The following is a 15,763-nucleotide window of genomic DNA, read 5'->3' as shown; positions in this document are numbered from 1 at the left end:
ACAGACATGATGAGAATTTTCTGTATTGTGTATTATATCATTATTGTGTATAATATCATTACAGTGGACCCTCGGTTATCGGCCATAATCTGTTCCAGAAGGTCGGCCTAAAACTGAAATAATATTTCCCATAAGAAATAATGCAAATACAATTAATCCATTCCAGACACCCAAAAATATTAACAAAAAAAGGCATTTTTTAAAGATTAATTATAGTTTTACATACACAAAACAATGAGAACTAAATAAAATAAGTAAATGAACATTTAAAGCACTATTACATACCTTTATTGAAGACTCTTGTTGGCTCATGGAAGACGGGAAAGGAGGAGGAGAGAAGACTGATTATTCTTTGGAAGGAGAATTCCTCTCCATAAGGACTTCAGGTCTCAAAGCCCTCCCTGGGATTACTTCCTTCCCTGCCTGCTACACTCCCTGCCTCCCTTCCACAGCATATATGTAAAGAACCTAGGATAACCCAAAAAAGTCAGACAGAATGACTTATTTCCATTGGGGTCCTGCCTTCCTCCTACACTCCCTGCTACACCCTGCCTCCTTACTACACGCCCTGCTACACCCTGCGAAATGTTTAGATGAATGAGAAGTTTCCTCAATCACCCAGAGACACAGCCAGACTGACTCATGAATGCGCGAGCGGCTGGTGGGCAGGCGGGTGGGCACATTCAATACGGCCGATAAGCGAAATAACGGCCAATAACCGGAATAAAATTTCTGCCAAAAAAAAAAACGGGCAATAACGGAGTTGGCCGATATCCAGAACAGCCAATAACTGAGGGTCCACTGTATTATATATTACGTATTACACACAATTCAGGAGATCCCTAATGTGCTTGTAAATTGAGGACTTACTGTATATCTGAACACACCTAAAACTTGATACATAATATTGTTGTGATGCAAAATGTTGCAGTAATTTACCACAAAATATCTAAGAACAATATTACTGAATATTCATGGTGAATATACAGCACCTGGAAAACGAAAGCTAATCAGTTTTGAGCTAAGGGGAAGGTAGCTTCAATTCCTTGGATCATGAGCCTTTTAACATTTAAATGTTAAAAGATTTCCAAGATCATTATTGAGCATGGTAGACTTTTTTTTTTTAACCCATTTGCAGGATGGCTTATAGTCACTAATTGGTAAGGACTTGACTACTACACTGGAGTAGTTCCGTTGTTAGATGACTCATTAATTTTGTTGTAACATGTATCAGAAATATTTATGAAATAGAGAGGTTAACTTGATATAATTGCATCTACATGGACTGCAAACAACTTGAAAAAAGGCTTTATGTCAGTTTTGATATTACAGTTCATGTTGGATTTGCTGCATTAGTGTATTACATATTTACATCCAAGAATTTATGTCCATGATTTGCCTGTTATTGACTTGTGCAATAGTATACAGTGATTTATGTTTTGTAGAATTGCAGTTATTGCTGACAAGTAAGGAAGAAAGTCATTTGGTGCAGAGCAAACCTTTAACCCTTTCAGAGTCCGTCCCGTAGATCTACGGCTTTACGTTCAGGGTCCAAACCGTAGATCTACGTCATGAGCTCAGCTCACTCTGATAAACTGTGAGTGGTACATTTGGGCCTAGATATGAGAGAATACATCTATGTGGTATGTGTGCACCACATAAAACAGATCCTGCAGCACACTGTGTATAATAAGAGAAAAAAAACTGAAATCATGATTTTTCGATTAAAACAGCGACTTTGCAGTGTTTTTTCGTATGTTTTTTATAGTTGTATTTGTGATTTCTTGGTCTCATTTGATAGAATGGAAGACATATTACAGAAATAGAGATGATTTTGATTGGTTTTAGCACTGGAAATGGCTTGAAACTGAGCTCAAAGTAGCAGAAATGTTAAATTTTTGCCGATATTCAAGAGTAAACAAACGACCTCACACGTCTAATACACGCCAGCTGGTGGGTCTAATATGCATTCACAAATATGGTGATGATATTTATACAATTATTACAGTATTGCATAACAGTAAATCTTCTATTTTTTGGTGTGAATAAAAATTCATTATGTGAATAAAAAATCAAAATGGAATTTATTTGTAAAGCCTCAAAACATAACTAATGAACAGAGGAAATGTTAGTTTAGTTCCAGGAATACCTACATTGTTTATTCTGGACCCTATTTTGAACTTTGTGTTAAATTGGCCAAATTTACAATTTCCAATCACTTTAATTTGTAGTTGAAACATTTGACTCGGCGATTTCTTGTGCTCAATCAATAGAATAGAAGTAATACTAGTGAAATAGCTAAGAATTTGGTAGACTGGAATAATGTAATTGGCCTAAAATGGGAGTCAAAGTCGGCAAAATCGCCGATTTGTAAATATCGCTGACACATCAAAATTCGCAAGAGCATAATTTCGTCAGTTTTCCATCAAATTTCGTACTTTTTGTTTTATTACCTTCACAAAAAGATTCTCTACCATTTCATAAGAAAAAATAACAAATTTTTTTTTTTTAAATTCTTGGACACTGGGGCACCACTTCAGATTTGGGCCTTGGACCCTGAAGGGGTTAATATGGACTATGTTTTGTTTTGGGTAAAATTGATAAAAAACAAGTACCTAGAGCAAAATGCACTGCATATTATTATAAAGGTTTGCTCTGCACCAAATGTCTCTGTACCACATTGTGCATTTTTTTTCTTTTCGGAGCGAGGATAGAGGACTGGGTAAAGCAGTGTTGTATATGAAAGTGCTATATATACTTAAAATATACCATAAATACATGTTAAAATATATGAATGTCTTAAGATATATTAATTGGAAATTTCCAATTAATAAAAAAAATATTTTATTAACTTATAATTTCCAGTGATATCTAGGAGATAGGAGGATGACTTATTAGACAAATTTGTAAATTCAATGTAATATTGTTGGTCTGGAACTTGTATAAAATTGTATTAATATTTAATAGAGACTGAATCCAATATAAACTACTTTAAATTATGGACCTAATTAATGCTTGTACAATAATCTAATAAATGTACCACAGCAAGTTACTGTATACCTTGGTAAGAAGGGAAAGCCATTGGGTGTCATTGTTGTTAAACATCCTAGTAAACACTTCTTGCTTCTGAACACAAACCCTTTAAACTAAGTTGTGAGCAGATCCTACTGTTAAAAGTATTGGTGTGTTAGGCAAATATTTTTTGTTTGTTTTTGTTCTGAGAATGAGAGAAAATTTCTTCTGGCACAGGATTAGTCATATGATGAACCCTTCATTAGAGCGTTTGGTTATGTGACAGAGATCTTCCACCAGCTTACCACTTCACCCTGTAAAGGGAGAGTGAAGACACTGGTAGGAGAGAATCCTTTTAATACAACATTTTGCCCAAGGATGGACTTTATCAAGTAGTGTAAAGTTCTTAGTAAAGCCCAGCCTTGGGTAAAACATATTGAGAGGATTCTATGGTACCACTGTCATTTCTACTCTTTGGCTTTTGCCTTCCTAATCTATTCTGTAAAATTAAAATGCAGTACAGTACCATATCGTAAGATATGCATGTTGTATAAATTGTAATGTTAGACGAGTATTTCGTCATTTTTTATTTTAATACGTAGTCATAATAGTGTATGTTCAGTGCAACCCATAAATAATAATGAGGAAGCATTAAATTCATAGGGGTCATACATCACATAACCATCAGTAATAATACTGTATGCCACTACTGTACATATGTTATTCATGAAAAGCACTAAACTTGTAAGGGTCATTTAGCACTTAATGGCAGTGTTGAAGGTTTGGCTAATGTAGACAATGAAGGGTCTGTACATATATATTATTTTCTTACAATACGTGATTAAAGAAAAGTAAATTCACTCACCTACAGTACTTTCAAAGTATTATGAAAGCTTAACATTTTACTTTGAGTTAGTTTAATATTTTTGACTATTAACAGTTGTTGAAGGAAACTAAGGAAAAAGCACAATAATTTTGGGGGGATAAAGGTGTATGTAATATTATTTTTTCATGAGGGATTACTGTTATAGTCATGGAGGAAACACTAAGCCAATAGAGGTCATACAGTACCTGAGGAATGGGAGGTAATCAGGTTTGATCCAAGGAAATAGAAGATAGTTTCAAATGCTGGAATCAAGAGCCCTTCAACAGCATCAAGACACTCCCCTTGAAAAGTGAATTTAAACAAAACCATTCCTAAATACAGTATGATGATGATGATGATATAAGATACTTTCAGCAAGGAAACCTTTTTCAGAGTTGATTGTTAAGAGAGGAAAATTGAGGTTTATACAGGTAGAGTTGCAGAGGAATGGAATTTCTTAGTTGAGAACTCAAGTTCCTGTCAACAGTTATCCCCACCCTCTATAAATTTTACAGAAACCTTGACCTTCCTCTCCATACACAATTTCATAAACCTCTTGGAATTATGCCAGCTTTAATTAAATTTTTCAAGAATGACAAAAAAAAAGGCATGGGAATGGATTCCCCACTCAGTGGTCTTAGCCAACATTTACTTGGAACATCCAGGAAGAGATCATTTTATGTATCTAATCCCCAAGCACATTACATAAGACATTCCAACAATATTTTGTTTATTGCACCAGCAAAACCCCTCAACTGTCCAAACATAGATCTACATTGTTACCGCCAGCGCTCCATAGATTAACGTTTTATTTTTCCTGCCTCCAAATTTGGCACGATTGGCCTGAGATACCTGGTCATCATAGAATGGGTTTTAACAGTCGGTGTGCACACTATTAACCCTTTCAGGGTCTCCAGGCCCTCTCCGAGACTTGTTCTCAGGGTACCCAAATTTAAAAAAAAAAAAAATTATTTTTTCTTACAAAAAGATAAGAGAATCTTTTCCCAATCATAATGACACCAAAAGTATGAAATTTGATGGAAAACTTACGGAATTATGCTCTCTCGAAGTTAGCGGTCTTGACGATGTTTACGCATCGGCGATTTTGCCCACTTTGAACCCTATTTTCGGCCAATTCCGGTGTACTAGTCGACAAAAATCATAACTATTTCTCTAGAACTCCATTTTTTCTATCGAATGAGTACAAGAAACCACCCATTTACCAATTTCAACTACCCAATAAAGTGGTCAGAATTTAGCAATTTTGCCAATTTCACACAAATTTCAAAAGATGCCAATTTCCGAATAGGGTCCAGAATAAACAAGAAAGACATTCCTGGCACTAAAATAACAAGTTCTCTGTTCGTTAGTCATGTCCCCAGGCCCCTCTTATATTTCTTTGGCTTTCAACTTTGAATTTTTATTCTTACAAAAAATATAAGATTTACTGTTATGCAGACTACTGCATTAGTGTAGAAATGGTATAAATAATATCAGCGCACTTGTGAAAGAATATGAGACTCACCAGTTGATGTGTATTGGATGCTTGGCATGATTTGTTTACTTTTGAACTTTGGTAAAAATCGAACATTTCTGCTACTTTGAGCTCAATTTCAAGGTACTTTTAATTGTAAAACCAGTCAAAATCATCTCAATTTCTGTAAAATGTCTTCCATTCCATAAAATGAGACCAGGAAAACTAGAATACAACAATAAATACCATACAAAAATACAGTGCAAAGTCGCCGTTTTAATCCAAAAACACGGTCCAAGTTTTTTTTTCTCATTACACACTGTGCTGCAGGATTTTTTTTTTATACTGCGCACACTGACCACATAGACCCATTCTTTCACATGTAGGCCTACCAGCTTTCTCTCACTAGATTTGAGGGCGCTGGAATTTAGGCGTACTAGTACGTCAAAAACCCTGGGGCGTAAGCCGTACTAGTACGGCCGAAACCCTGAAAGGCTTAAAAAAATCTGGGACCACTTAGTGCCTTGTGAGAGCACCAGTTTAACTGAGTGCCAGCTAGAGCAAGCAGCATGGCAAACACCAGGGATTCACTAATGTCATGTCCTATTAACACTCCCCTTTTAAGAGGAAAGTGAGGTTGGCCCTGAGTTTAGTGGCTTTGAGATGGATGTGGCCACAAGTGGTCAAGGAAATATCAAAAACCTCGATAATAACTTACGTGAAACATTTGTGCACCATCCTTTTAATTTTGGTACCACAAGTAGTGTCATCCTACCAAATGTACTATAACCTATGCCCTAAGTAAAGAGAAACAATTCTGGAACGTGTAATACTGTTTGGCAGACAGGCTGGCTGGGTAGCTGATTGACTTTGGCTGTCTCTATCTCCATCTGTCTCTGTCTGTCTATCTCTGTCTCTATCTCACAGGTACAATTATTCAGTGTAAATTACCCAGGATAACCCAAAAAATCCAAACAAAGTGCTATATTGTGCTTGTAGATATAATGCATAATGAGCATGACTGGTAAGTAATATGCATTTTCACTTGTTCAGGAATCAGATTTGATGACTCTGCATCGTGTGTAATACCTGCTGCTTCATGAGTGGCTCTCTCTCAGACAGAAAGACAGATAAGCAGAGACAAAGAGAGAGAGCTAGACAGATGGACAGACAGACATGGTTATGTGTAACAGTGAAAACAAATAAAGCCAAGGCAGTGCATGATCATCAAATGTCACTCCACTGCTGCACTGGAGTGAAGTGACACTCGTCTTACACCATGCTTAACCCTTTGACTGTTTATGCCGTATAAATACGTCTTACGTGCCAATGTTTCTGATGTATTTATACGCACAAATTCTAGCGGCTTCAAATCAAGCGGGAAAGGCCTGGTAGGCCTACATGAGAGAGAATGGGTCTCTGGTCGGTGTGCACCCTGTGAAAAAAATCTGGGACCTAGCGGTGCATTGTGGGAACGCCATCTTGTTAGTCCATTTTCACCATGCCTCTCGGTAAGAAGTTCCTCACTCCTCGGCGGATTGGAGGTCTTTTGTTCCCAAGTGATAGCTCTAACAGCGATGAAAATGTCAGTGACAGTGAATTCCAGGGTTTTGAAGTGAGTGTTACCGGAAAAAGTGCCCAGGATAACGTAATTAGTGATGAAAACCCAGATGACCCACAACCTTCCACCTCTGGTGCTGGGCCGGCTTGTTCACGTTCACGTTCGCCTGTACCAGGACGAACGAGGAAACTATTTGGTCGTGTACAACACCCAGATGTTAGCAGTGAATGTGATAGTGATATTGATTTCTAGGTCATTGAAAGCAGTTCTAGTGACAGTGAGGGTGAATATTCCCCAGTGAAGCGGCAGTATGTACGACGTAGCATGCGGTCTGGTAGTGTTTCATATGTTGTTCCAAAGGGAAGGAGAAACTCTGGGAGCACATCCCGTGGCCCTACACCACAACCTGATAGTGAAGATGACGATATTGTTACGATGGGTATGAATGATGTGAGTGAGGGAGGAGGCAGTGGTGGTGATAGTGATGGTGGCACGGCCCATGTGGCACCATCAGCGGGCCATGCTACTACCCACGCTGCTGACTCTGCACAACAACCAGCCTCACCCGACCCCACACTCCCACAACCACAACCACGGTACAATATCCAGAACCCACCAGCAGACCGCATCTGGGATTGGCAGGACGGTGACGAGTTTGTTCCCAGTCCCCATGGCTTTGATGAAACACAAAGTGGAATAAAAGCCATCATGTCCACTTGGGAACAATGCTAGTGAACTGGACTGCTTTGAGTTATTCTTCGATGAACCCCTGATGGACATCATTGTCAGGGAAACAAACACATACTATGATTACACCATGGCAAATATAATTCTCTCACCAAAATCACGGCTACACCAGTGGAAGGAGACAACTGTGGCAGAGATGTACCTGTTTTTTGCCACAATAATGCTTATGCCACATGTGTATAAGCACACTGTCACCACATACTGGGCAACAGAACGCCTGATTTCAACTCCAGGTTTTAGTGACATTATAGGTGTCAATTGTTTCCTGATACTGTTACGTATGTTACACTTTTCAGACAAAACCAGGCCTGACAGAACCGACAGGTTATATAAGATCAGAAATGTGTTTATGTACCTGAAACAAAAGTGCTGCATGTATTTTTATCCCTTCAGGAAGCTTGTTATTGATGAGTCCTTGATTTTATTCAAAGGAAGACTCTCATTCAAGCAATATATACCAAGCAAGAGGAAACGCTTTGGTATAAAGTTATTTGTACTGTGTGATTGCAGAAGTGGTCTAGTTTTGGATATCATTGTGTACACTGGCAGTAATACTTTGAGAGATACCATGAAGTTATTGGGTATCTCTGGTGATGTGGTTCGAACAATGATGGAACCATATCTTGGTAAGGGGCATATGTTATTTACTGATAACTGGTACACAAGCCCCTTACTCAGTGATTTCTTGCGAGTGAACTTGACAGACGTGTGTGGCACAGTGCGTGGTAATCGTAAACATATGCCAAGGTTCGACGCTGGCACTCGCAGAGGTGAGGTGCAAGCCTTTGCTGCCAATGACATCATGGCATTTCGGTGGCATGACAACGTGATGTCACATTGTTGACATCAGTTCACCGAAATGAAATGGCACACAGTGGCAGGCACAACAGAGAGACCAACGAACCCATCCTAAAGCCTGCAGCTGTCATGGACTACAACCTCAATATGCACTTAGTGGACAAATGTGACATGCAGATTGGGTTTGCAGATTGTGTACGCAAGAGTTATAAGTGGTATATAAAACTTTTTTTCCATCTTGTTGATATCTCTATGCTAAATGCTTATAACATATACAAGTTGAAGACCAACAAAACACCAAAATATGGTGAATTTTGTTTGTCAGTAATCAGACAAATAATCGCAAAGTACCAAGGAGCAACACCTGCAATAGACAAGCACCCACGAAATTACCAACACACATCATCTCGTTTCAGGCCTGGTGATCTCTACCCCATACAACTGCCTCCTACTACTGCCAAGAAAAATGCTCAGAAGAGGTGTTATGTATGTACACATACCACAAAACGCCCACAAACACACAGACACTCGTTTTATGTGTGAGGAGTGTCAAGTGCCCCTCTGCATATACCAATGTTTCAAAGAGTTCCACAAGCTGCAGCAGTTCTAGGAACGTGTTCAGTGACTGTACATATGTATATATATTATGGAACAATAGTAATAAACATTGTTTTGTATTGAAGATTGAGACACTTATGCAGCATATGGGAATCTTTATTCAGGAAACGTTTCGCCACACAGTGGCTTCATTACCTCATACTCCTCCTCTCCTTACGCCTTCCTCTTTGTATTGGACTGATGAAGCCACTGTGTGGCGAAACGTTTCCTGAATAAAGATTCCCATATGCTGCATAAGTGTCTCAATCTTCAACTTGTCGGTTTTTCAAACCATTCATCACAATTGTTTTGTATTGTTTGTTTGTGTAAACAGTGTATACACAAGCTAATAGTGATAAAGTTTGTTCTGTTATTGTGTTGTAAGCAATGAGTGTATATTTGAACAATGCACCTTACATTGGTCTCACAGGCCACATAAGTTACTTGGAAAAGAAAAATATTGAAAAATGCAAGAAACTTTTGAATTAGAGTAAATAAAAGAATACCGGGTGGGCGGCAGTCGCCGCTGTTGCTGTATGCACGTCACTTTCTGCAAACTTTGTGGCTCTATATCTCGGTAAGTACTGATGGCAAAAAAAAAAATTTAGGCTTAAAACACTCAGAAAAATATTCCTAACATTTTCATAAGAATTTTTTTTTTTTTTTTTTAATATTTTGCGACATAGAATGACAGTTTCAGAAAGGGGCCTGCGACAGTCAAAGGGTTAAAGGAGTTTCATATGTACTCCAGCATGTCTAAAACATTGCTGGGACCTATAAATACTAAGTATATATTTCTAGACAATAGTATGTGACCAAGACAGGTGAAAGTGTTCACTTGTCACTGTGATTGTGACTATTTGAGTATTTCAGTACCTAATATTAGTGTCAGAACAAAGATTGGCTATGAAATCACAAGAACTAATACAAACTGTAATTACCAGAACATAAAAACTATATAAATTAAAAAAAAAGAGAAAGGTATATTGGCAACACTTCTGCAAGCAGCAGGACTCTATGTTGCTGTCACGTGAGCATCCAGTGCCAACTTCACAGTCTTATATCTCAGTAAGTACTGACCATAATTTTTTTTTCTATCCTATTACATGTAGAAAAATGCCCTCTTTATTTTATTTCTTTTTTTCAAAATACGTATTTGGAGTGCTGGATGAGAGAACGTAGATCAACATTTGGACAGTTAACCCTTTGACTGTTTTCGACGTATAAATACGTCTTACGAGCCAATGTTTCTGACGTATATATACTCAATAATTGTTTAATATATTTATAGATGGGGTTGTAAGAGAAGTAAATGCGAGGGTCTTGGCAAGAGGCGTGGAGTTAAAAGATAAAGAATCACACACAAAGTGGGAGTTGTCACAGCTGCTCTTTGCTGATGACACTGTGCTCTTGGGAGATTCTGAAGAGAAGTTGCAGAGATTGGTGGATGAATTTGGTAGGGTGTGCAAAAGAAGAAAATTAAAGGTGAATACAGGAAAGAGTAAGGTTATGAGGATAACAAAAAGATTAGGTGATGAAAGATTGAATATCAGATTGGAGGGAGAGAGTATGGAGGAGGTGAACGTATTCAGATATTTGGGAGTGGACGTGTCAGCGGATGGGTCTATGAAAGATGAGGTGAATCATAGAATTGATGAGGGAAAAAGAGTGAGTGGTGCACTTAGGAGTCTGTGGAGACAAAGAACTTTGTCCTTGGAGGCAAAGAGGGGAATGTATGAGAGTATAGTTTTACCAACGCTCTTATATGGGTGTGAAGCGTGGGTGATGAATGTTGCAGCGAGGAGAAGGCTGGAGGCAGTGGAGATGTCATGTCTGAGGGCAATGTGTGGTGTGAATATAATGCAGAGAATTCGTAGTTTGGAAGTTAGGAGGAGGTGCGGGATTACCAAAACTGTTGTCCAGAGGGCTGAGGAAGGGTTGTTGAGGTGGTTCGGACATGTAGAGAGAATGGAGCGAAACAGAATGACTTCAAGAGTGTATCAGTCTGTAGTGGAAGGAAGGCGGGGTAGGGGTCGGCCTAGGAAGGGTTGGAGGGAGGGGGTAAAGGAGGTTTTGTGTGCGAGGGGCTTGGACTTCCAGCAGGCATGCGTGAGCGTGTTTGATAGGAGTGAATGGAGACAAATGGTTTTTAATACTTGACGTGCTGTTGGAGTGTGAGCAAAGTAACATTTATGAAGGGATTCAGGGAAACCGGCAGGCCGGACTTGAGTCCTGGAGATGGGAAGTACAGTGCCTGCACTCTGAAGGAGGGGTGTTAATGTTGCAGTTTAAAAACTGTAGTGTAAAGCACCCTTCTGGCAAGACAGTGATGGAGTGAATGATGGTGAAAGTTTTTCTTTTTCGGGCCACCCTGCCTTGGTGGGAATCGGCCGGTGTGATAATAAAAAAAAAAAAAAAAAAAAATTCTAGCGGCTTCAAATCAAGCGGGAGAAAGCTGGTAGGCCCACATGTGAGAGAATGGGTCTGTGTGGTCAGTGTGCACCACATAAAAAAAATCCTGCAGCACACATTGCGTAATGAGAAAAAAAAAATGATCGTTTTTTTGGAATAAAACGCCGACTTTGAGGTGTATTTTCGTATAGTATTTATCGTTGTATTCGCATTTTCATGGTCTTAGGTGATAAAATGGAAAACATATTACAGAAAAAGAGATGATTTTCATTACTTTGACGATGAAAACGACCTTGAAACTGAGCTCAAAGTAGCGGAAATGTTCGATTTTTACCAATGTTCAGGAGTAAATAAATCACACCACACGTCCAATACACGTCAACTGGGGAGTCTGATATTCTTTCACTAGTGCACTGATATTATTTATACCATTTTTACAATAATGCAGTAGTCTGCATAACAGTAAATTTTGTATTTTTTTGTATGAATAAAAAATCAAAATAGAAAGCAATAATAATATAAGAGGGGCCTAGAGATGTGACTAATGAACAGAGCATATGTTATTTTAGTGCCACGAATGTCTACCTTGTTTATTCTGGACCCTATTTTGAAATTGGCATCTTTTTTAGTTTGCATGAAATTGGCCAAATTGCCAATTTCTGACCACCATATTGGGTAGTCCAAATTAGTAAATGGGAGGTTTCTTGTACTCAGCTGATAGATAAAATGGAGTTCTAAAGAAATAGCTATGAGTTTGGTCAACTGGAACAATGGAATTGGCTGAAAATAGGGCTCAAAGTCGGCGAAATCGCCGATACGCATATGTCGCCGAGACCGCTAACTTCGCGGGAGCATAATTCCACGAGTTTTCGACCAAATTTCGAACTTTTGGTGTCATTACCATCGGGAAAAGATTCTCTATCATTTCATAAGAAAAAATAATTTTTTTTTTCAAAAATTGAGCGACATAGAATGACAGTTTCAGAGAGGGGCCTGAAACAGTCAAAGGGTTAAGGGGTTAAAGCTGTACCCTTTCAGGGTTTCGGTCGTGCTAGTACGGCTTACGCACCAGGGTTTTTGACGTACTAGTACGCCTAAATTCTAGCACCCTCAAATCTAGTGAGAGAAAGCTGGTAGGCCTACATATGAAAGAATGGGTCTATGTGGTCAGTGTGCGCAGTATAAAAAAAAATCCTGCAGCACACAGTGCATAATGAGAAAAAAAAACTTCGACCATGTTTTTGGATTAAAACAGCAACTTTGCACTCTATTTTCGTATGGTATTTATTGTTGTATTCTAGTTTTCCTGGTCTCATTCTTTAGTATGGAAGACATATATATTACAGAAATTGAGATGATTTTGACTGATTTTACTATGAAAAGTACCTTGAAATTGAGCTCAAAGTAGCAGAAATGTTTGATTTTTACCAAAGTTCAAAAGTAAACAAATCATGCTAAGCGTCCAATACGCGTCAACTGGCGAGTCTAATAGTCTTTCACAAGTGCGCCGATATTATTTATATCATTTTTTACACTAATACAGTAGTCTGCATAACAGTAAATCTTCTATTTTTTGTGAGAATAAAAATTCAAAGTGGAAAGCAAAAGAATGTAAGAGGGGCCTTGGGACGTGACTAATGAACAGAGGAAATGTCATTTTAGCGCCAGGAATGTCTTTCTTGCTTATTCTTGACCCTATTTGGAAATTGGCATCTTTTGAAATTTGTGTGAAATTGGCAAAATTGCTAAATTCTGACCACTGTATTGGATAGTTGAAATTGGTAAATGGGTGGTTTCTTGCACTCATTTGATAGAAATAATGGCGTTCTAGCGAAATATTCACAATTTTTTCGACTAGTACAGTGGAATTGGCCGAAAATAGGGCTCAAAGTGGGCAAAATCGCCAATACATAAACAACGTCGAGACTGCTAACTTCGCCAGAGCATAATTCCGTAAGTTTTCCATCAGATTTCATACTTTTGGTGTCATTATGATCGGGAAAAGATTCTCTATCTTTTCATAAGATAAAATAATTTTTTTTTTTTAAATTTGGGCGACCCTGAGGACAAGTCTCTGAGAGGGCCTGTCGACCCTGAAAAGGTTAAAGAAATAACTTCAAGGACCAGCTCAAAAGAGTCAACCCATCATATCAGTTTCCTATTGAAGAGCAGAATAATGACTGCCTTTTCTTGATATTCAAATCAAAAGCAGTGATAGACTTAGGTTTAAAGTTTATAGAAAACCTTAAAACAAAGATGACTTGATGCACTACTATTTACATCATAAACTTAAAACAAATCCAGGCGTAATTGTTTCTTCCTCCTCAGACTTTGCAGCACTGAGATTCTTCTAGACAAACATTCACTGCAGAAACAAAACTAAGCATACTCTTCAACCCAAGAATACCACCACCAGTCACTGAGTGATCTTTCTTGCTGGTCCCACATCATTTGCTATCACCCCTTTTACCCAGAAAGGTAACATAAATACTGCAGTACTCTCTACTAAACTTGTATTTCAAGACTCCTCAGCTCAGCAAGAACAAAGACACTGCTAGAGTCTACAGTATACCATGTGAATTTGATTGTTTTAATTGAGTTGAAATCTTGATACAAGACTACAGGAGCACAAGTATGCAAGTAGAATAGATGATATAAACAGTGTGCATGATACACTGTTATGCACATACCTACATCATGAACTGCAGTCAGGCACATCTAATATACAAATAAAAACAAAACTAAGCGGAGAGATGCGAGGCTTTTACCATTCACTTCACAGACACCAAAGAAAAAAAGGGGGAATGTAGTGTCAAAACCTTTTGCACATATCATAGAGTAAAAAGAATAAAAAATACTACAACCTGATCTGGTCCAGACCTCACTTTTGCTGGACATCACCTGACTTACACTCTGTGCTTTATGCACAGCTCCCCTCAAGGAAGGTTCCTTGATGCTGGTGAGGGGCTCTTGATCTAGGGAACTGGATCTGTGCTCCAGTTCCCTGAGTTAAACCTGAATACCTTCCATCCCTCCCCCAAGCACTGTATAATCCTATGGGTTTAGTGCTTCCCCCTTGATTATAATAATAATAATTTATGCACAGCTAATTTTGTGTATTCCTTGTACAGTAATTGATAATACCCCCAGTGGGTGAAGTGTCTAAATAAAAGGTTCTACTTTGCTATAAGAACTTTAGTCTATCATTTGTCAGTTTACAGCCATATATCCACAGGTAGGGTTAAGGTAAAGTGCTTGTAATGTGGGTCACATTCCAGGTTCAGAGATGAATAGGACTTGCAGTTGTTGGTAGGCCGAGATGTCATATTATCAGAAATCGGTGACACATGTAATGAAGTCAGGTCCATGGGTTGGAGGCAAGGTTGTCACTGCTTGGAGAGAGGGAGGATGCTACCTGATCATGAGTAACATCCACATGAGATTAGATGAGCACTGCTAAATTATTAGCCCAAGATACCTTAGTTTTGTTCTGATGTGCATTTTTTCAAATAGTTAATGGAGCCATACAAGCATTAACCCTTTCAGGGTCGAGAGGCCCTCTCCTAAACTTGTTCTCTGGGTCGAAAATTTTTCGGAAAAAAAAATTATTTTTTTATGAAATGATAGAGAATCTTTTCCCGATCATGATGACACCAAAAGTATGAAATTTGATGGAAAACTTACGGAATTATGCTCTCGCGAAGTTAGCGGTCTTGCCAATGTTTATGCATCGGCGATTCCGCCCACTTTGAGCCCTATTTTTGGCCAATTCCTGTGTACTAGTCGACAAAAATCATATTTATTTCACTAGAACTCCATTTTTTCTATCGAATAAGTACAAGAAACCACCCATTTACCAATGTGGTTAGAAATTGGCAATTTTGCCAATTTCACACAAATTTCAGAAGATGCCAATTTCCAAATAGGGTCCAGAGTAAACAAGACAGACATTCCTGGCACTAAAATAACAAGTTCTCTGTTCATTAGTCACATCCACAGGCCCCTCTTATATTTCTTTGGCTTTCCACTTTGATTTTTTATTCTTACAAAAAATAGAAGATTTACTGTTATGCAGACTACTGCATTAGTGTAGAAATGGTATAAATAATATCAGCGCACTTGTGAAAGAATATTAGACTCACCAGTTGACGTGTATTGGATGCTTGGCATGATTTGTTTACTTCTGAACTTTGGTAAAAATCAAACATTTCTGCTACTTTGAGCTCAATTTCAAGGTACTTTTCATTGTCAAACCAGTCAAAATCATCTCAATTTCTGTAATATGCCTTCCATTCTA

The 15,763-nt window shown here is 38.3% G+C and overlaps 1 protein-coding gene across 3 annotated transcripts in view; it reads left to right on the top strand.

Moving 5' to 3' along the window:
- Nucleotides 1-14,895, top strand: part of LOC128687647 (cytosolic carboxypeptidase-like protein 5) — a 133,495-nt gene extending 118,600 nt beyond the window's left edge. For all 3 annotated transcript variants that reach the window (XM_070083917.1, XM_070083919.1, XM_070083920.1), the window contains one exon: nucleotides 13,795-14,895. In XM_070083917.1, the coding sequence (XP_069940018.1) occupies nucleotides 13,795-13,849 (55 nt within the window). In that variant the 3' untranslated portion in view covers nucleotides 13,850-14,895. The remainder of the gene's footprint in view (nucleotides 1-13,794) is intronic.
- Nucleotides 14,896-15,763: the final 868 nt, after the last annotated feature.

This window comes from Cherax quadricarinatus, chromosome 11 (assembly GCF_038502225.1).
Source record: "Cherax quadricarinatus isolate ZL_2023a chromosome 11, ASM3850222v1, whole genome shotgun sequence".
Classification (NCBI taxonomy): domain Eukaryota; kingdom Metazoa; phylum Arthropoda; class Malacostraca; order Decapoda; family Parastacidae; genus Cherax; species Cherax quadricarinatus.
Note: the sequence above shows the minus strand (reverse complement) of the source record. Positions and strands in the feature narration are given on the sequence as shown.